At 45.2% G+C, this 20813-nt stretch overlaps 1 protein-coding gene across 1 annotated transcript; it reads left to right on the top strand.

Annotated features, from left to right (window-relative positions):
* Positions 1 to 499: 499 nt before the first annotated feature.
* LOC121581691 lies at positions 500 to 20724 on the top strand. Its single transcript, XM_041897171.2, has 4 exons — positions 500 to 1703; positions 10129 to 10207; positions 13695 to 13847; positions 19548 to 20724. Exons 1-4 carry the CDS (start codon positions 500 to 502, stop codon positions 20722 to 20724), a joined length of 2613 nt encoding a protein of 870 aa, XP_041753105.2.
* Positions 20725 to 20813: the final 89 nt, after the last annotated feature.

The raw sequence follows: 20813 nt of genomic DNA on the forward strand, positions 1-20813 counted from the left end.
GAATTCTTTCTAAGGCAAATAGGTCATTCACTCATGTGTGATGATATCCTACAGTTGGGTGCTTAGTAATAGATCATTGTTGTCCTTTTACTTAGTTTTATTAACACATAACACAACTGGACAAATCCAGTGCCTAATCATTCTGCAACTGCTTATAAAGACAACTATTTCAGTAGGCCTATTAGAATAAAATTACATGTAGCCAAATCCATATTTTATTTTCTATAACCTTGTCATCAAATGTATTTGATGACAACAACACTTTTATATTGTCAGTACATGCCAGCCACACACACAGGCTTCTTATGCACTGGTGGCCTATTTCCATTCCAAAGGATTATCCTACGCAGTAATCATTGGATAAAGGGTACATAGTGAATTGAATCCACTACTTTAGGTATCCTAGGCCTAGTAAGTCTATTTTACCAGAGGCAACAAATAGTGATCCCTTTTCCTCATTAGGTTCCAATCAGACTCTTTTTCTTTGCCTTGCCAGCCAATGGAGGAGAAAGAGGTCCAAATCACACAAACATTTGCTCCCGCCAGCTCTCCGCCTCAGTCAAGAGCCTCTGATGACCGGGGCCTCCTCCTGAGTCTTGTCCCCAAGCCTGGCACACTCTCTTCCTCCTCTCCCTTGCTTTCCCCTTCTTCCCCCCCTCCTCCAGGCTCCGCCGTCTATTCCCTGCAGTCCAAGGTGAATACACTCTCCGGAGGGAGAGAGGGAAAGAGGGAGAGGGTGAGGGAGGACAATAGGGCCTCAGAGCTCCAGGCAGAGGGACCAGTCTCGTTCCAGGCCCTGCCCAGACAGAAGGGCCGCAGTAGGGGGGAGGTGCCACCACCTGTGCCCTTCCGGCACTTTGACCAGAGGAATAGGTCCAGCAGTAGTGAAGACGAGGTAGAGGAAGAGGTGGTGGCCAGGGTACAGCTCCACACCGACCCGACTGAACCACAGAGGGAGAAGGAGAGCTGGGGTGCCATGGGGAAGGGGGCAGAGAAGGGGGAGAGGGGAGGCCCGGCTGGGGGTGTGCCGGGGCAGTCTCGCGGTTTGGGGGAGGGGGCCAGCTTGGAGAGCTTGGAGAACATCCAGTCAGACAGCACCGGCGCAACCAAGGAGGACCCCCCTCCTTCTCCAAAGCCCGCTCCTGCATCCTCCTCCACCTCCTCTTCCTCCTCTTCCTCTTCTCACAGACACTGGGCACCTCCTAAAGGCTTCTGGAGGGTGGCACGCCCGGAGACTCTGATTCTGAATAGGGTGAGCACCAAGTCTACTGTGGGCACTCAGACTACAATGCCCATACCCTCGTCATTTGTACGTCTGAAGGACGAACCCCCTGCGAATGCCACCCTCTCAGGGCCCCAGAGTAAGTCAAGACTGGCTTCTGTGGATTCTGTAGACGAGGACAAGGACGAGAGTGAAGGGTGTTGGAACATGCTGCGTTCGGACAGCCTGGACTGCTACCTGGAGAGGTGTGATAAGAAAGAAGCGAAGGAGCCTATGGATCGCGTGGGGGGGCTGTGGAGGGCAGAGAGCTGGGAGAGCGTGTGCTCGCAGGAAGGGACGCTTTCGCTGGGGGAGACCATGGAGGCCAACCAGAGATCCAGAGGACGGTCAGTGAACAGACGAAGGAACGCCAAGAGAGGAGAGGAGAAAGGTGGCGTGGAGATCCCGTACCTCTGTGTCGACCAGATACACAAGAGAGATGGTATGAAGTTCCAGTTTAGAAAATACATCTTGGTACACCTTGTTGTAAAACAAGTCCGGGTGCTTGGAGAGGTAAATTCAATAACTTAAGTAAAATATTTACCAAGGCTGCGTTTACACAGGCAGATCAATATTTTTTTCCACTAATTGGTCTTTTGACCAATCACATCAGATCTTTTCAAATCAGAATATTTTTCAGATCTGATCTTGTTGGTCAAAAGACAAATTAGTGAAAAAAATATCAGAATTGGGCTGCCTGTGTAAACGTAGCCAAAGTATCCCATTCTGGGCCTCTCATGGTTTAAGAACATGGTAGAACATGTGCTGTTGGACAAAGTGTCCATCAAGAGTATGGTAGGTAAACAAATCACGCTTTGGAACACAAATAATTTGCTCAATCATGATAGGGTTGGAGAGGAGGGCTTAGTTGCACGTTTTACATGCACCTCCTTTTCAAGTAAATAACAATTGTTTTGTAAGCAAACCAGGCGTAGTTGATTAGATAAATCCAAGAATTATAAAGCATATCAATGTGTGCTTACAACTGTGATCATGTGTCAGATGAATTACTGTAAATTGAACATGAGATACAGAGTTATGCATTCTATTTCTGTCAGCACCTCCCACCATCAGGAGCACTTAGAGGAACAGATGTGCTGGTGTTCTGTAGCTATTATTAGCACTCTGTCTGTGTGTCTGTGTGTGTGTGTGTGTGTGTGTGTGTGTGTTACGCTTTGGTTAGTTCAACCTATTCTATTCAATTTGTCTGAAATCAAATGACAAATTTGACTGATCAATGTGACTTTCTGAATTGAATAAAAGCTTCTAAATTGCTTTCAACACCTCATGCGCTTTCACATTGAATAGCGGTGTGGGAAATGTAGCGGCAGCAGCCCACCTGTGAGAGTGAATGTCATTCCAGTTAATGTGGTCTATAGTATTCGTTATTCAAACTAAAATGTGTACTTGCCTGCATTTTAATGATAATTGCATAAGTACATCTGATACTAAAGAGCCTGATAAGGTTTCTATGTTAAGGTAGACAATGCTTGGTTGCGGCTACTAAATGTGGACGTCTTGTGAAAATAATATGTTTGGAAACATTATTTCAATATATTGAACCAACTTAATTTCTTGATTTACAAGAAAATGATTTAATTGTTTCAAATACATTATTTATTGTCACATGCTTCATAAACAACAGGTGTAGACTAACAGTGAAATACTTACTTACGGGCCCTTCCCAACAATGCAGAATAAATTAAAAAATATAATACAAATTAAATAACAAAAAGTAACACGAGGAATAAATACACAATGAGTAATGATAGCTTGGCTATATACATGGGGTACCAGTACCGAGTCAGTGTGCAGGGGTAGGAGGAAATTGAGGTAGATATGTACATATACAGTGAGGGAAAAAAGTATTTGATCCCCTGCTGATTTTGTACGTCTGCCCACTGACAAAGACATGATCAGTCTATAATTTTAATGGTAGGTTTATTTGAACAGTGAGAGACAGAATAACAACAAAATAATCCTTAAAAAATGCATGTCAAAAAAGTTATTAATTGATTTGCATTTTAATGAGGGAAATAAGTATTTGACCCCTCTGACTTAGTACTTGGTGGCAAAACCCTTGTTGGCAATCACAGAGGTCAGACGTTTCTTGTAGTTGGCCACCAGGTTTGTACACATCTCAGGAGGGATTTTGTTCCACTCTTCTCCAAGTCATTAAGGTTTCAAGGCTGACGTTTGGCAACTCAAACCTTCAGCTCCCTCCACATATTTTCTATGGGATTAAGGTCTGGAGACTGGCTAGGCCACTCCAGGACCTTAATGTGCTTCTTCTTGAGCCACTCCTTTGTTGCCTTGGCCGTGTGTTTTGGGTCATTGTCATGCTGGAATACCCATCCACGACCCATTTTCAATGCCCTGGCTGAGGGAAGGAGGTTCTCAGCCAAGATTTGACGGTACATGGCCCCGTCCATCGTCCCTTTGATGCGGTGAAGTTGTCCTGTCCCCTTAGCAGAAAAACACCCACAAAGCATAATGTTTCCACCTCCATGTTTGACTGTGGGGATGGTGTTCTTGGGGTCATAGGCAGCATTCCTCCTCCTCCAAACACGGCGAGTTGAGTTGATGCCAAAGAGCTCGATTTTGGTCTCATCTGACCACAACACTTTCACCCAGTTCTCTTCTGAATCATTCAGATGTTCATTGGCAAACTTCAGACGGCCCTGTTTATGTGCTTTCTTGAGCAGGGGGACCTTGCGGGCGCTGCAGGATTTCAGTCCTTCACGGCGTAGTGTGTTACCAATTGTTTTCTTGGTGACTATGGTCCCAGCTGCCTTGAGATCATTGACAAGATCCTCCCGTGTAGTTCTGGGCTGATTCCTCACCGTTCTCATGATCATTGCAACTCCACGAGGTGAGATCTTGCATGGAGCCCCAGGCCGAGGGAGATTGACAGTTATTTTGTGTTTCTTCCATTTGTGAATAATCGCACCAACTGTTGTCACCTTCTCACCAAGCTGCTTGGCGATGGTCTTGTAGCCCATTCCAGCCTTGTGTAGGTCTACAATCTTGTCCCTGACATCCTTGGAGAGCTCTTTGGTCTTGGCCATGGTGGAGAGTTTGGAATCTGATTGATTGATTGCTTCTGTGGACAGGTGTCTTTTATACAGGTAACAAACTGAGATTAGGAGCACTTCCTTTAAGAGTTACCTGTATAAAAGTCACCTGGGAGCCAGAAATATTTCTGATTGAGAGTGGGTCAAATACTTATTTCCCTCATTAAAATGCAAATCAATTTATAACATTTTTGACATGCGTTTTTCTGGATTTTTTTGTTGTTATTCTGTCTCTCACTGTTCAAATAAACCTACCATTAAAATTATAGACTGATAATTTCTTTGTCAGTGGGCAAACGTACAAAATCAGCAGGGGATCAAATACTTTCCCTCACTGTACACTATCGGTCGAAAGTTTTAGAACACCTACTCATTCAAGGGTTTTTCTTAATTTTTACTATTTTCTACATTGTAGAATAATAGTGAAGACATCAAAACTATGACATAACAACAATGGAATCATGTAGTAACCAAAAAAGTGTTAAACAAATCAAAATATATTTTATATTTGAGATTCTTCAAATAGCCACCCTTTGCCTTGATGACAGCTTTGCACACTCTTGGCATTCTCTCAACCAGCTTCACCTGGAATGCTTTTCCATCAGTCTTGAAGGAGTTCCCACATATGCTGAGCACTTGTTGGCTGCTTTTCCTTCACTCAGGGGATTGTGAAGGCCAGGTCATCTGATGCAGCACTCTATCACTCTCCTTCTTGGTAAAATAGCCCTTACACAGCCTGGAGGTGTGTTAGGTCATTGTCCTGTTGAAAAACAAATTATAGTCCCACTAAGCCCAAACCAGATGGGATGGCGTATCGCTGCAGAATGCTGTGGTAGCCATGCTGGTTAAGTGTGCCTTGAATTTTAAAAAATCACAGACTGTGTCACCAGCAAAGCACCCCCACACCATAACACCTCCTCCATGCTTTACGGTGGGAAATACAAATGCGGAGATCATCCGTTCACCCACACCGCATTTCACAAAGACACGGCGGTTGGAACCAAAAATCTCAAATTTGGACTCCAGACCAAAGGACAAATTTCAACCGGTCTAATGTCCATTGCTCATGTTTCTTGGCCCAAGCAAGTCTCTTCTTATTATTGGTGTCCTTTAGTAGTGGTTTCTTTGCAGCAATTCGACCATGAAGGCCTGATTCACACAGTCTCCTCTGAACAGTTGATGTTGAGATGTGTTTGTTACTTGAACTCTGTGAAGCATTTATTTGGGCTGCAATTTCTGAGGCTGGTAACTCTAATTAACTTATTCTCTGCAGCAGAGGTAACTCTGGGTTTTCCATTCCTGTGGCGGTCCTCATGAGAGCCAGTTTCATCATAGCGCTTGATGGTTTTTGCGACTGCACTTGAAGAAACGTTCAAAGTTCTTGAAATGTTCCGTATTGACTGACCTTCATGTGTTAATGATGGACTGTTGTTTCTCTTTGCTTATTTGAGCTGTTCTTGCCATAATACGGACTTGGTCTTTTACCAAATAGGGCTATCATCTGTATACCACCCCTGCCTTGTCACAGCACAACTGATTGGCTGAAACGCATTAAGAAGGAAAGAAATGCCACAAATTAACTTTTAAGAAGGCACACCTGTTAATTGAAATGCATTCCAGGTGACTACCTCATGAAGCTGGTTGAGAGAATGCCGATAGTGTGCAAAGCTGTCATCAAGGCAAAGGGTGGCTACTTTGAAGAATATAAAATATATAACACTTTTTTGGTTACTACTGTGCCTTGCAAAGGTATTCATCCCCGTTGGCGTTTTTCCTATTTTGTTGCATTACAACCTGTAATTTAAATGGATTTTTATTTGGATTTCATGTAATGGATATACACAAAATAGTCCAAATTGGTGAAGTGAAATGAAAAAAAGAACTTGTTTCAAAGAATTCTAAAAAAATTAATAACTGAAAAGTGGTGCGTGCATATGTATTCACCCCCTTTGCTATGAAGCCCCTAAATAAGATCTGGTGCAACCAATTACATTCCGAAGTCACATAATTAGTTAAATAAAGTCCACCTGTGTGCAATCTAAGTGTCACATGATCTGTCATATGATCTCAGTATATAGACACCTGTTCTGAAAGGCCCCAGAGTCTGCAACACCACTAAGCAAGGGGCACCACCAAGCAAGCGGCACCATGAAGATCAAGGAGCTCTCCAAACAGGTCAGGGACAAAGTTGTGGAGAAGTACAGATCAGGGTTGGGTTATAAAAAATTATATCCAAAACGTTGAACAGCCCACGGAGCACCATTAAATCCATTATTACAAAATTTGAAGAATATGGCACCACAACAAACCTGCCAAGAGAGGGCCGCCCACCAAAACTCACGGACCAGGCAAGGAGGGCATTAATCAGAGAGGCAACAAAGAGATCAAAGATAACCCTGAAGGAGCTGCAAAGCTCCACAGCGGAGATTGGAGTATCTGTTCATAGGACCACTTTAAGCCGTACACTCCACAGAGCTGGGCTTTACGGAAGAGTGGCCAGAAAAAAGCCATTGCTTAAAGAAAGAAATAAGCAAACACGTTTGGTGTTCGCCAAAAGGTAAACGCTATGTCTGAAGCAAACCCAACACCTCTCATCACCCCGAGAACACAATCCCCACAGTGAAGCATGGTGGTAGCAGCATCATGCCCTGGGGATGTTTTTCATCGGCAGGGACTAGGAAACTGGTCAGAATTGAAGGAATGATAGATGGCGCTAAATACAGGGAAATTCTTGAGGGAAACCTGTTTCACTCTTCCAGAGATTTGAAACTGGGACTGAGGTTCACCTTCCAGCAGGACAATGACCCTAAGTATACTACCTAAAGCAACACTCTAGTGGTTTAAGGGGAAACATTTAAATGTCTTGGAATGGCCTAGTCAAAGCCCAGACCTCAATCCAATTGAGAATCTGTGGTATGACTTAAAGATTGCTGTACACTAGCGGAACCCATCCAACTTGAATGAGCTGGAGCAGTTTTGCCTTGAAGAATGGGCAAAAATCCCAGTGGCTAGATGTGCCAAGCTTATAGAGACATTCCCCAAGAGACTTGCAGCTGTAATTGCTGCAAAAGGTGTCTCTATAAATAGTTATGCACGCTCAAGTTTTCTGTTTTTTTTGTCTTATTTCTTGTTTGTTTCACAAAAAAAAATATTTTGCATCTTCAAAGTGGTAGGCATGTTGTGTAAATCAAACGAGACAAACTCAAAATTCCAGGTTGTAAGGCAACAAAATAGGAAAAATGCCAAGAGGGGTTAATACTTTCACAAGCCATAGTTTTGATGTCTTCACTATTATTCTACAATGTAGAAAATAGTAAAAATAAAGAAAAATCCTTGAATTAATAGGTGTTCTAAAACTTTGGACTGGTAGGGTAGGTAGGGGTAAAGTGACTAGGCAACAGGATAGATAATGGACAGTAGTAGCAGCGTATGTGATGAGAGTGTGAGTGTGTGTGTGTATGTTTATGTGTTGGAGTGTCAGTGTAAGTATGTGTGAGTGTGTGAGTCCAGTGTGTGTGCATAGAGTCAAAAAGAGTGCAAAAAGGGTACAGTTTGCCGTGCGGTAGCAGAGAAAATAGTATTTGACTTGGGTGGGACCATTTTTAGGGTCATCCTCTGACACCGCCTGGTATATAGGTCCTGGATTGCAGGGAGTTCGACCCCAGTGATGTACTGGGCCGTACACGCACTACCCTCTGTAGCGCCTTGCGGTCGGATGCCAAGCAGTTGCCATACCAAGCGGTGATGCAGCCAATTAAGATCCTCTCAATGGTGCAGCTGTAGAACGTTTTGAGGATCTGAGGGCCCATGCCAAATCTTTTCAGCCTCCTGAGGGGGAAGAGGCGTTGTCGTGCCCTCTTCACGACTGTGTTGGTCTGTTTAGACCATGATAGGTCCTTAGCAATGTGGACACCGAGGAACTTGAAGCTCTTGCCCTTGTTGAGAGAGAGGTTGTTGTCCTGGCACCACACGGCCAGGTCTGTGACCTCCTTCCTATAGGCTGTCTCATTGTTGTTGGTGATCAGGCCCACCACCGTTGTGTCATCAGCAAACTTGATGATGGTGTTGGAGTCGTGTACGGCCACACGGTCGTGGGTGAACAGGGAGTACAGGAGGAGACTAAGCACACTTCCCTGAGGGGCACACGTGTTGAGGGTCAGCGTGGCGGATGTGTTGTTGCCTACCCTCACCACCTGGGGGCGGCCTGTCAGGAAATCCAGTTGCAGAGGGAGGTGTTCAGTCCCAAGGGACCTTAGCTTAGTGATGAGCTTGGTGGGCACTATGGTGTTGAATTCTGATCTGTAGTCTATGAACAGCATTCTCACGTAGGTGTTCCTTTTGTCCAGGTGGGAAAGGGCAGTGTAGAGTGCAATTGAGATGTCGTCATCTGTGGATCTGGTTGGGCGGTATGTGAATGAGAGTGGGTCCAGGGTTTATGGGATGATGGTGTTGATGTGAGCCATGACCAGCCTTTCAAAGCATTTCATTCCTACAGATGTGAGTGCTACAGGGCGGTAGTCATTTAGACAGGTTACCTTGGCGTTCTTGGGCACAGGGACTATGGTGGTCTGCTTGAAACAAGTAGGGATTACAGACTGGGTCAGGGAGAGGTTGAAAATGTCAGGAAAGACACTTGCCTGCTGGTCAGCGCAAGGTCTGAGTATGAGTCCTGGTAATCCATCTGGCCCCGCGGCCTTGTGAATGTTAACCTTTTTAAAGGTCTTACTCACATCGGCTACGAAGAGCATGATCACACAGTCGTCCGGAACAGCTGGTGCTCTCACGCATGGTTCAGTGTTGCTTGCCTCGAAGCGAGCATAGAAGGCATTTAGCTCGTCTGGTAGGCTCGCGTCACTGGGCAGCTCTCGGCTGGGTTTCCCTTTGTAATCTGTGATAGTTTTAAAAGCCCTGCCATATCTGAAGAGCGTCATACCTGGTGTAATAGGATTCAATCTTAATCCTGTATTGACTCTTTGCCTGTTTGATGGTTGTAACCCAATTGAATATATTTGGATAGGTAATTCCAAATTAAAAAGTGAACTTGGAACAAGATGAAAACATGGGATGTATTTACATTAAATATTAGTTTGTATTTGTTATTTATTAGGTTGAACCAAAGGGGAAAAGTAAGTTGAGTGTTGAAAGAAATAGGTTGCAACTTGAAATATATGTTTGGTAATAATCAAATAAAACAGTTGGCATTGAATAATATATTTGGTTTCAACAAATGTAGTGTTTTTCAATTGAGAAAGCATAACTAATTTACTTGTAACCAGTTGAAGTAATTTTTTTTGGTTGATCCAGAGTATTTTCTTTTTACCGTGCAGTGCACTGAGTGCAGGGCATGATCAGATGATATTGTTTAATACCTCTCTGTTCCCGGCGTTATGTAAGGCCCATGAATCTGACAGGCATTAGGAGGATCAGAGATTAGCTTTTGGACCGGTCCATGGGTTTGATGTGATGTGGGGCTTATGGAAACCTTTATGGTTGTGTAAAGCCCTTGGCAGTTTAGTACCTGCATACATGCTTTAACAATGCACTTCTGCTCCTATATTTGCTTAACTGTGAGTATCATATCCTGCCATAAAATGTATTTGAAGCATCTCCACCCTAAACTTCAACCATGTGAATTGAAATTGGTTTTGTATAACTATGTAATAGCATTGTGTAATACTCAGCTTGTTGAACTGTTCCTTTGGATTTGTTGCAAGTAATGCGTGAGGGTCCATTTGCATGGCATGGAACTAGGTTTGAAAAGCTTTATTTTAATGGTGAAAGTTCTGTTTTCAGTGTCTCTAGACGCATCTGCCTTCCGGAACCATAAGTGGGATTCAAACATTCCACAACAGGAGCTGCTTGAACTGCCCGGGTAAGGAATATCACACTAGTGTCTGTCTGCATAGAAAAATGGGGTGGTAAGTGTGTGAGGCTAGGTGGGGGTTCAACCATCTTTTTAGGGATAGTTTTTGCCCGCTATATATTCTTGGAATGTAAAGCAGTCCGGTCCAATTTGTTTTGCAGATTGAAAAATAAGCTACGTAAAGATGCTAATATAGCATATGACATCAGATCACACCTCTCCCATGAGACTGGAGGTAGAGGATAGGTAGCCTAGCAGTTAGAGAGGCGAGCCAGCAACCAGAGGGTTGCCATTTAGAATCCTGGACTTTACTAGAAAAAGTTGTCAGGGAATGAGCTGGCAACAAATCAAATCCTAGATGCCACTGCCTGCCATTGTGCCCTTGAGCAAGGCACTTAACCCCCTACAACAACAGCTCCCCGGGCACCCAGTGTGGCAGCCCCCCACACCTATCCAAAACCTGTATATGTATACAGTAGGGGGGAAAAGTATATAGTCAGCCACCAATTGTGCAAGTTCTCCCACTTAAAAAGATGAGAGAGGCCTGTAATTTTCATCAAAGGTACACGTCAACTATGACAGACAAATGGAGAAAAAAAATTGTAGGATTTTTAATGAATTTATTTGCAAATTATGGTGGAAAATAAGTATTTGGTCACCTACAAACAAGCAAGATTTCTGGCTCTCACAGACCTGTAACTTCTTCTTTAAGAGGCTCCTCTGTCCTCCACTCGTTACCTGTATTAATGGCACCTGTTTGAACTTGTTATCAGTATAAAAGACACCTGTCCACAACCTCAAACAGTCACACTCCAAACTCCACTATGGCCAAGACCAAAGAGCTGTCAAAGGACACCAGAAACAAAATTGTAGACCTGCACCTGGCTGGGAAGACTGAAAATGCAATAGGTAAGCAGCTTGGTTTGAAGAAATCAACTGTGGGAGCAATTATTAGGAAATGGAAGACATACAATCTCCCTCGATCTGGGGCTCCACACAAGATCTCACCCCGTGGGGTCAAAATGATCACAAGAACGGTGAGCAAAAATCCCAGAACCACACAGGGGGACCTAGTGAATGACCTGCAGAGAGCTGGGACCAAAGTAACAAAGCCTACCATCAGTAACACACTACGCCGCCAGGGACTCAAATCCTGCAGTGCCAGACGTGTCCCCCTGCTTAAGCCAGTACATGTCCAGGCCCGTCTGAAGTTTGCTAGAGTGCATTTGGATGATCCAGAAGAGGATTGGGAGAATGTCATATGGTCAGATGAAACCAAAATATAACTTTTTGGTAAAAACTCAACTCGTCGTGTTTGGAGGACAAAGAATGCTGAGTTGCATCCAAAGAACACCATACCTACTGTGAAGCATGGGGGTGGAAACATCATGCTTTGGGGCTGTTTTTCTGCAAAGGGACCAGGACGACTGATCCGTGTAAAGGAAAGAATGAATGGGGCCATGTATCGTGAGATTTTGAGTGAAAACCTCCTTCCATCAGCAAGGACATTGAAGATGAAACGTGGCTGGGACTTTCAGCATGACAATGATCCCAAACACACCGCCCGGGCAACGAAGGAGTGGCTTCGTAAGAAGCATTTCAAGGTCCTGGAGTGGCCTAGCCAGTCTCCAGATCTCAACCCCATAGAAAATCTTTGGAGGGAGTTGAAAGTCTGTGTTGCCCAGCGACAGCCCCAAAACATCACTGCTCTAGAGGAGATCTGCATGAATGAATGGGCCAAAATACCAGCAACAGTGTGTAAAAACCTTGTGAAGACTTACAGAAAACGTTTGACCTGTGTCATTGCCAACAAAGGGTATATAACAAAGTATTGAGAAACTTTTGTTATTGACCAAATACTTATTTTCCACCATAATTTGCAAATAAATTCATTAAAAATCCTACAATGTGATTTTCTGGAGAAAAAAATTCTCATTTTGTCTGTCATAGTTGACGTGTACCTATGATGAAAATTACAGGCCTCTCTCATCTTTTTAAGTGGGAGAACATGCACAATTGGTGGCTGACTAAATACTTTTTCCCCCCACTGTATATGTGTGTCTTTCGGAGTGGTTGGGTTAAAAGCGGACGTCAAATTTCTGTTGGACCTTGTGTGCAATTGACCAATAAAGTGAACTTAATCTTAATAAATACGAACATTACAAAGCTAAGCTGCCTGCATACACAAAATCTTCCTCCATCCTCCGTACATACAGGAGTGGATGAGTGTGTTGGTGACAGGGATAATCCACAGGCGTATCATACTCTCCTGGCCGCTAAAGCCCATAGAGCAGAGGATCAACTGGAATACAGGGGATGAAGTACAATACAGGGGCTAAGCTCGCCACCACGCCCCAGTCCAATCGGATATTACATAAGAAGGCTTAGCGTAGAAGACTGAGGTTCAGAGCTCCATTCTCTTTAACTATATCCGTAGGGCATATGATGTTCTCTGGATATGTAACTGTGCAGGATCAGCTCGATACAACTGAAGGCACCAGATGTGTGGTAGCTTCGCAAGCCACATGATCTCGCAAGCTTACATGGATGTTCGCTACATGGAAATAGTGCAGCGGTAATCGGTCCGGTAATTATGAGGCTAGATGTGTGGTGCAGGCAAATGATTCAAGACAAAATGCATTTCAAATGATTTCATGGCTACACAAAATTTGGAGTTTGACCTTATCGATTACTGTAGACCAGAAAAATGATTATGAACCTCGTTAATCACATCAGCAATATGCTAAGAGATCTTTAATTCAGCAAGCCATGGATAGTACAGCAATATTGGACTACTGTCTGGTTACCCCCAACCTCAACCCTCCCCACCTTTTTTCCCCCTCCAGTCATTTCAATCGTGTGTGTTCGGATCCCGCTGCGGTCACCAGTTGTGTAAGGCAAGGATTTAGTAAAGGGTAGGACAACTTCTTTCTTCAATGGTGAAAGATCAATATCATAGAGGTAGATAGAGGCCTGCTTTAGCATGGGCAGCACCTTGGAGGTCTTTCACCATTTTGAAGTAGTCTACTGGGTGGGACTTGCTATGGGTTAACAAAGAATCACAGAATTCCATCCAGGTCAGCGACTTTATAGCTGTTCAGACTATACACACTCCAGCACAGTAGGTGGTGGTATGCACCTTTTTAGTATATTTACGAACTGCTAATACACTCATAGAAGTATAATAATAATACATTGACTATTTTAAAATGGAGATAGTCCCCAATGGTCCTGTCCATGCTATCACAGAAGATGCCCCTTACAAAGTTAAAAGGTGTGCTATTTTTCCATATCTACGATAAATAAACAAACATGTAACCACTTCAATGACTAGCTCAAAGACCACCCTGAACCCAAATCCTCCCAACAAACTATTTAAGTATCCCACAGGGTGATTATACCCTCTCCTGGCGAGGATTGGTAAGACATTTCTATCACCTTCTATATTTCTATATCTCCCTCTCCCATTCACCCTCGGTCTCTGTGTGATTGACAGCTCACACTTCAACCCTGTGGAACTTCCTCTGAGCCCCAGACATGAGCAGGCCATGCTCCTGCTGGAGAGGGCTCGGTTAAAAGCCCACTTCAATCACGCCAAAGGGGAACGCCCCCCAACCCGCCGCGCCCATTCTGCACAGAGATACAACCCGTAAGTCAGCTGTATCTGCTCCTCTGTTGATCTCTATCCCCCCCCTTCTGTTAGTCTGACTACCTGATGCTCTGTGTGTCTGTCTGTTAGTCTGACTACCTGATGCTCTGTCTGTCTGTTTGTTAGTCTGACTACCTGATGCTCTGTCTGTCTGTCTGTTAGTCTGACTACCTGATGCTCTGTGTGTCTGTCTGTTTGTCTGACTACCTGATGCTTTGTCTGTCTGTTTGTCTGACTACCTGATGCTTTGTCTGTCTATCTGTCTGTCTGTTAGTCTGACTACCTGATGCTCTGTCTGTCTGTTAGTCTGACTACCTGATGCTCTGTCTGTATGTTAGTCTGACTACCTTATACTCTGTCTGTCTGTCTGTCTGTTTGTCTGTCTGTCTGTTAGTCTGACTACCTGATGCTCTGTCTGTCTGTTAGTCTGACTACCTGATGCTCTATCTGTCTGTCTGTTATTCTGACTACCTGATGCTCTGTCTGTCTGTCTGTTATTCTGACTACCTGATGCTCTGTCTGTCTGTCTGTCTGTTAGTCTGACTACCTGATGATCTGTTTGTCTGTCTGTCTGTCTTTATACTGTATCAGTGTGCCTACCCCTTCCTACATCAAATCAAATTGTATTTGTCACATGCGCCGAATACAACAGGTGTAGACCTTACAGTGAAATGCTTACTTACAAGCCCTTAACCAACAATGCAGTTTTAAGAAAAATAAGTGTTAAGTAAACATTTTATAAATAAAAATTTAAAAATAATTAAAGAGCAGCGGTAAAGTAACAATAGTGAGGCTATATACAGGGGGTACCGGTACAGAGTCAATGTGTGGGGGCACAGGTTAGTCGAGGTAATTGAGGTAATATGTACATGTAGGTAGAGTGACTATGCATAGATAATAAACAGAGAGTAGCAGCAGCGTAAAGGGGGGGGGACAATGCAAATAGTCCGGGCAGCCATTTGATTAGCAGTTCAGAAGTCTTATGGCTTGGGGGTAGAAGCTGTTAAGAAGCCTTTTGGACCTAGACATGGCGCTCCGGTACCGCTTGCCGTGCGGTAGCAGAGAGAACAGTCTATGACTAGGGTGGCTGGAGTCTTTGACAATTTTAGGGCCTTCCTCTGACACCGCCTGGTATAGAGGTCCTGGATGGCAGGAAGCTTGGCCCCAGTGATGTACTGGGCCGTACACACTACTCTGTAGTGCCTTGCGGTCGGAGGCCGAGCAGTTGCCATACCAGGCAGTGATGCAACCAGTCAGGATGCTCTCGATGGTGCAGCTGTGGAACTATTTGAAGATCTGAGGACCCATGCCAAATCTTTTCAGTCTCCTGAGGGCAATAGGCTTTGTTGTGCCCTCTTCACGACTGTCTTGGTGTGTTTGGACCATGATAATTTGTTGGTGATATGGACACCAAGGAACTTGAAGCTCTCAACCTGCTCAACTACAGCCCTGTCGATGAGAATGGGGGCATGCTCGGTCCTCTTTTTCCTGTAGTCCACAATCATCTCCTCGGGGCGGCAGGTAGCTTAGTGGTTAAGAGCGTTGTGCCAGTAACCGAAAGGTCGCTGGTTCTAATCCCCGAGCCAACTAGGTGAAAAATCTGTCGATGTGCCCTTGAGCAAGGCACTTAACCCTAATTGCTCTGGATAAGAGCGTCTGCTAAATAATGTAAATGTATATGTTTGTCTTGATCACGTTGAGGGAGAGGTTGTTATCCTGGCACCACACGGCCAGGTCTCTGACCTCCTCCCTATAGGCTGTCTCATCGTTGTCGGTGATCAGGCCTACCACTGTTGTGTCGTCGGCAAACTTAATGATGGTGTTGGAGTCGTGCCTGGCCATGCAGTCATGGGTGAACAGGGAGTAGAGGAGGGGACTGAGCACGCATCCCTGAGGGGCCCCCGTGTTGAGGATCAGCGTAGAGGATGTGTTGTTACCTACCCTCACCACCTGGGGGTGGCCCGTCAGGAAGTCCAGGATCCAGTTGCAGAGGGAGGTGTTTAGTCCCAGGGTCCTTAGCTTAGTGATGAGCTTTGAGGGCACTATGGTGTTGAACGCTGAGCTGTAGTCAATTAATAGCATTTTCACGTAGGTGTTCCTTTTGTCCAGGTGGGAAAGGGCAGTGTGGAGTGCAATAGAGATTGCATCATCTGTGGATCTGTTGGGGCGGTATGGAAATTGGAGTGGGTCTAGGGTTTCTGTGATAATGGTGTTGATGTGAGCCATGACCAGCCTTTCAAAGCACTTCATTGCTACAGACGTGAGTGCTACGGGTCGGTAGTCATTTAGGCAGGTTACCTTAGTGTTCTTGGGCACAGGGACTATGGTGGTCTGCTTGAAACATGTTGGTATTACAGACTCAGTCAGGGACAGGTTGAAAATGTCAGTGAAGTCACTTGCCAGTTGGTCAGTGCATGCTCGGAGTACACGTCCTGGTAATCCGTCTTGCCCTGCGGCCTTGTGAATGTTGACCTGTTTAAAGGTCTTACTCACATTGGCTAAGGAGAGCGTGATCACACAGTCATCCAGAACAGCTGAGTATAGAGTTATGGTCAGATTTGCCAAATGGAGGGCGAGGGAGAGCTTTGTATACGTCTCTGTGTGTGGAGTAAAGGTGGTCTAGAGTTTTCTTTCCTTTGGTTGCACATTTAACATGCTGGTTGAAATTAGGTAAAACGGATGTAAGTTTCCCTGCATTAAAGTCCCCGGCCACTAGGAGCGCCGCCTTTGGATGAGCGTTTTCCTGTTTGCTTATGGCCTTATACAGCTCATTGAGTGCGGTCTTAGTGCCAGCATCGATTTGTGGTGGTAAATAGACAGGTACGAAAAATATAGATTAAAACTCTCTTGGTAAATATTGTGGTCTACAGCTTATCATGAGATACTCTACCTCAGGTGAGCAAAACCTCGAGACCTCCTTAATATTAGATTTCGTGCACCAGCTGTTGTTTACAAATATACACAGACCGCCACCCCTTGTCTTACCGGAGGCAGCTGTTCTATCTTGCCGATGCAGCGTATACAGTGGGGAAAAAAGTATTTAGTCAGCCACCAATTGTGCAAGTTCTCCCACTTAAAAAGATGAGAGAGGCCTGTAATTTTCATCATAGGTACACGTCAACTATGACAGACAAATTGAGAAAAAAAAATCCAGAAAATCACATTGTAGGATTTTTTATGAAGTTATTTGCAAATTATGGTGGAAAATAAGTATTTGGTCACCTACAAACAAGCAAGATTTCTGGCTCTCACAGACCTGTAACTTCTTCTTTAAGAGGCTCCTCTGTCCTCCACTCGTTACCTGTATTAATGGCACCTGTTTGAACTTGTTATCAGTATAAAAGACACCTGTCCACAACCTCAAACAGTCACACTCCAAACTCCACTATGGCCAAGACCAAAGAGCTGTCAAAGGACACCAGAAACAAAATTGTAGACCTGCACCAGGCTAGGAAGACTGAATCTGCAATAGGTAAGAAGCTTGGTTTGAAGAAATCAACTGTGGGAGCAATTATTAGGAAATGGAAGACATACAAGACCACTGATAATCTCCCTCGATCTGGGGCTCCACGCAAGATCTCACCCCGTGGGGTCAAAATGATCACAAGAACGGTGAGCAAAAATCCCAGAACCACACGGGGGGACCTAGTGAATGACCTGCAGAGAGCTGGGACCAAAGTAACAAAGCCTACCATCAGTAACACACTACGCCGCCAGGGACTCAAATCCTGCAGTGCCAGACGTGTCCCCCTGCTTAAGCCAGTACATGTCCAGGCCCGTCTGAAGTTTGCTAGAGTGCATTTGGATGATCCAGAAGAGGATTGGGAGAATGTCATATGGTCAGATGAAACCAAAATAGAACTTTTTGGTAAAAAAAGTCGTGTTTGGAGGACAAAGAATGCTGAGTTGCATCCAAAGAACACCATACCTACTGTGAAGCATGGGGGTGGAAACATCATGCTTTGGGGCTGTTTTTCTGCAAAGGGACCAGGACGACTGATCCGTGTAAAGGAAAGAATGAATGGGGCCATGTATCGTGAGATTTTGAGTGAAAACCTCCTTCCATCAGCAAGGGCATTGAAGATGAAACGTGGCTGGGTCTTTCAGCATGACAATGATCCCAAACACACCGCCCGGGCAACGAAGGAGTGGCTTCGTAAGAAGCATTTCAAGGTCCTGGAGTGGCCTAGCCAGTCTCCAGATCTCAACCCCATAGAAAATCTTTGGAGGGAGTTGAAAGTCCGTGTTGCCCAGCGACAGCCCCAAAACATCACTGCTCTAGAGGAGATCTGCATGGAGGAATGGGCCAAAATACCAGCAACAGTGTGTAAAAACTTTGTGAAGACTTACAGAAAACGTTTGACCTGTGTCATTGCCAACAAAGGGTATATAACAAAGTATTGAGAAACTTTTGTTATTGACCAAATACTTATTTTCCACCATAATTTGCAAATAAATTCATAAAAAATCCTACAATGTGATTTTCTGGATTTTTTCCCCCTCATTTTGTCTGTCATAGTTGACGTGTACCTATGATGAAAATTACAGGCCTCTCTCATCTTTATAAGTGGGAGAACTTGCACAATTGGTTGCTGACTAAAAACTTTTTTTCCCCACTGTATCCCGCCAGCTGTATGTTATCCATGTCATCGTTCAGCCACGACTCGGTGAAACATAAGATATTACAGTTTTTAATGTCCCGTTGGTAGGATATCCGTGATCGTAGTTCATCTATTTCGTTATCCAATGATTGTACGTTGGCTAATAGGACTGATGGTAGAGGCAGATTACCCACTCGCCGTCGGATCCTTACAAGGCACCCCGACCTATGTCCCCGATATTTCCGTCTCTTTCTCATGCGAATGACGGGGATTTGGGCCTTGTCGGGTATCTGAAGAAAATCCTTCGCGTCCGACTCGTTAAAGAAAAAATCTTTGTCCAGTACGAGGTGAGTAATCGCTGCCCTGATATCCAGAAGCTCTTTTCGGTCATAAGAAACAGTGGCAAAAACATTATGTACAAAATAAGTTACAAATAACGCGAAAAACACACACATTAGTACAATAGGTTAGGAGGCCGTAAAACGGCAGCCATGTCCTTCGGCACCATTCTTTCAGTTCTTCATTTCTAATTTCTCTGGGGGCGGCAGGTAGCTTAGTGGTTAAGAGCGTTGTGCCAGTAACTGAAAGGTCGATGGTTCTACTCCCCGAGCCGACTAGGTGAAAAATCTGTCGATGTGCCCTTGAGCAAGGCACTTAACCCTAATTGCTCATGTAAGTCGCTCTGGATAAGAGCGTCTGCTAAATGACTAAAATGTAAATGTAATTACATAACTACCAATGACTGATGGTTTCAGAATCTTATGTAACCATGTTTACCACATACACCATGATGTTTCATTTCTTGTAATGGGTATTTTGTTCATTAAATCTCCTCTTATATCAGTGGGATACATTCACAGCAAATGGTATTAGGAATACTGGCACTCATGAGAGAACACACACACTCTCAAACACACACACACACACACAGATTACTAATGTGCTTTCATGGATTTGTGTCAGCAGAAGTACTTGTATTCGTGTCTATGAAAATATGTACAGATAATGAAGTCTATTATTATTATTATTATTATTTATTATTATTATTATTATTATTATTATTATATACAGTATTTAGTGTGTTCCCTGTTCTATCCAGCAGGAGGCAGCAATCTGGGAGTGATTCACCACTGCTCCAAAAGGCTGTGGATTTTAAACCCAAGGAAGAGTTGACAGCCCCTCCCTCATCAGGCCCTCTCCTGCTCCCACAAAGCAAAGACCTCTCCCCTGGGGGGCGTAATCGTCGGTATGGTAACTCACCAACAAGGGTACGGTTTGAGGACGAATCAGAGAAGGAGGTGGAGTCTCGCTACCTGGATCGGGTGAGGGAACGTGTGCGGGCCACGGGACAGAAATCCAAGGGCACTCTGGAAAAGAAGGCGGAGTCTAGCATCAGCATTACTGTCCCGAACGCTGCTTCCACCCAGGTAATGGAGGTAGTGGTGGTGGTGAGGAAATGTGAAGCTTGTGGATCCATTCTTAGGGATCCTCCGGTGCCCGAACCAGAGACTGCTCCGCCCCAGCCCGGCAACGCGGAGGAGAATCAGGGCAGGATGGTCCCTCGCTGGGTCCCCCCAGCCCAATCAGACGGGATCTCCCAACCAGACCAGCCCAGCAGCGTCCACCCCAAAGCGGCAGGGGTCACCTTCGGTGAGGTCCTGATTCTGGGAGAGGATACAGAGGGCGGGGCCGGGGGTGGAGTGGGGGAGAGGGCCTCCGGTTTCGGGAAGTTGAGGAGGCGCAGCAGGAAGGGAGAGAGCCGGCTGAAACGGGTGGGCTCAGGACATGGCCCCTATGGTGCCTCGTGGGCCCACCGTCGGAACTCCAACCCCAGAAACAGGGTCAACGTGTGCAGGCGAGCCGTCACCTTTGCTCTAGGCAGCCCTGTAGCTCTGGACCGCCCTCTGGTGGGAGACTCCGGAAACAGCAGCCCCAAGGATAGGGACGCCCCAACCCCGCAGCTGCCCATTAAGTCAGCTCTGAAGTCAGGCTCCAAGAGCAGGGTGAGTGGGCAGCGTGTGGTAAAGCTCCTGCCCTCGGTTCAGCATCGCCTCATCAACCTGGACGAGGAGGCAGGGGGAAGCCCTCAGCATGACCTCATCACCACAGAGCAACATGGAGAGGGTCCTATCTCTGCCCCCTCAGGGTCTCCCCCTAGCTCCACCTTAGTCCCCTGCATCCGGCCGTCCTCCCTCAGGTACTCCCCTGCCAGGATCACCCCTGACCTCCCCCCTGCGGAACTCTGGGACACTGCTGCAGATGGAGCTGGTGAGTAGATAGTATGTATTGTGTTGGAAGGAAGTGTAGACTTGATGTGATGTGCCCACTCTATGCTTCTTTCAGTTACACACTTAAAATGTCTCTC

Source organism: Coregonus clupeaformis, chromosome 14, assembly GCF_020615455.1.
Source record: "Coregonus clupeaformis isolate EN_2021a chromosome 14, ASM2061545v1, whole genome shotgun sequence".
Taxonomy (NCBI): domain Eukaryota; kingdom Metazoa; phylum Chordata; class Actinopteri; order Salmoniformes; family Salmonidae; genus Coregonus; species Coregonus clupeaformis.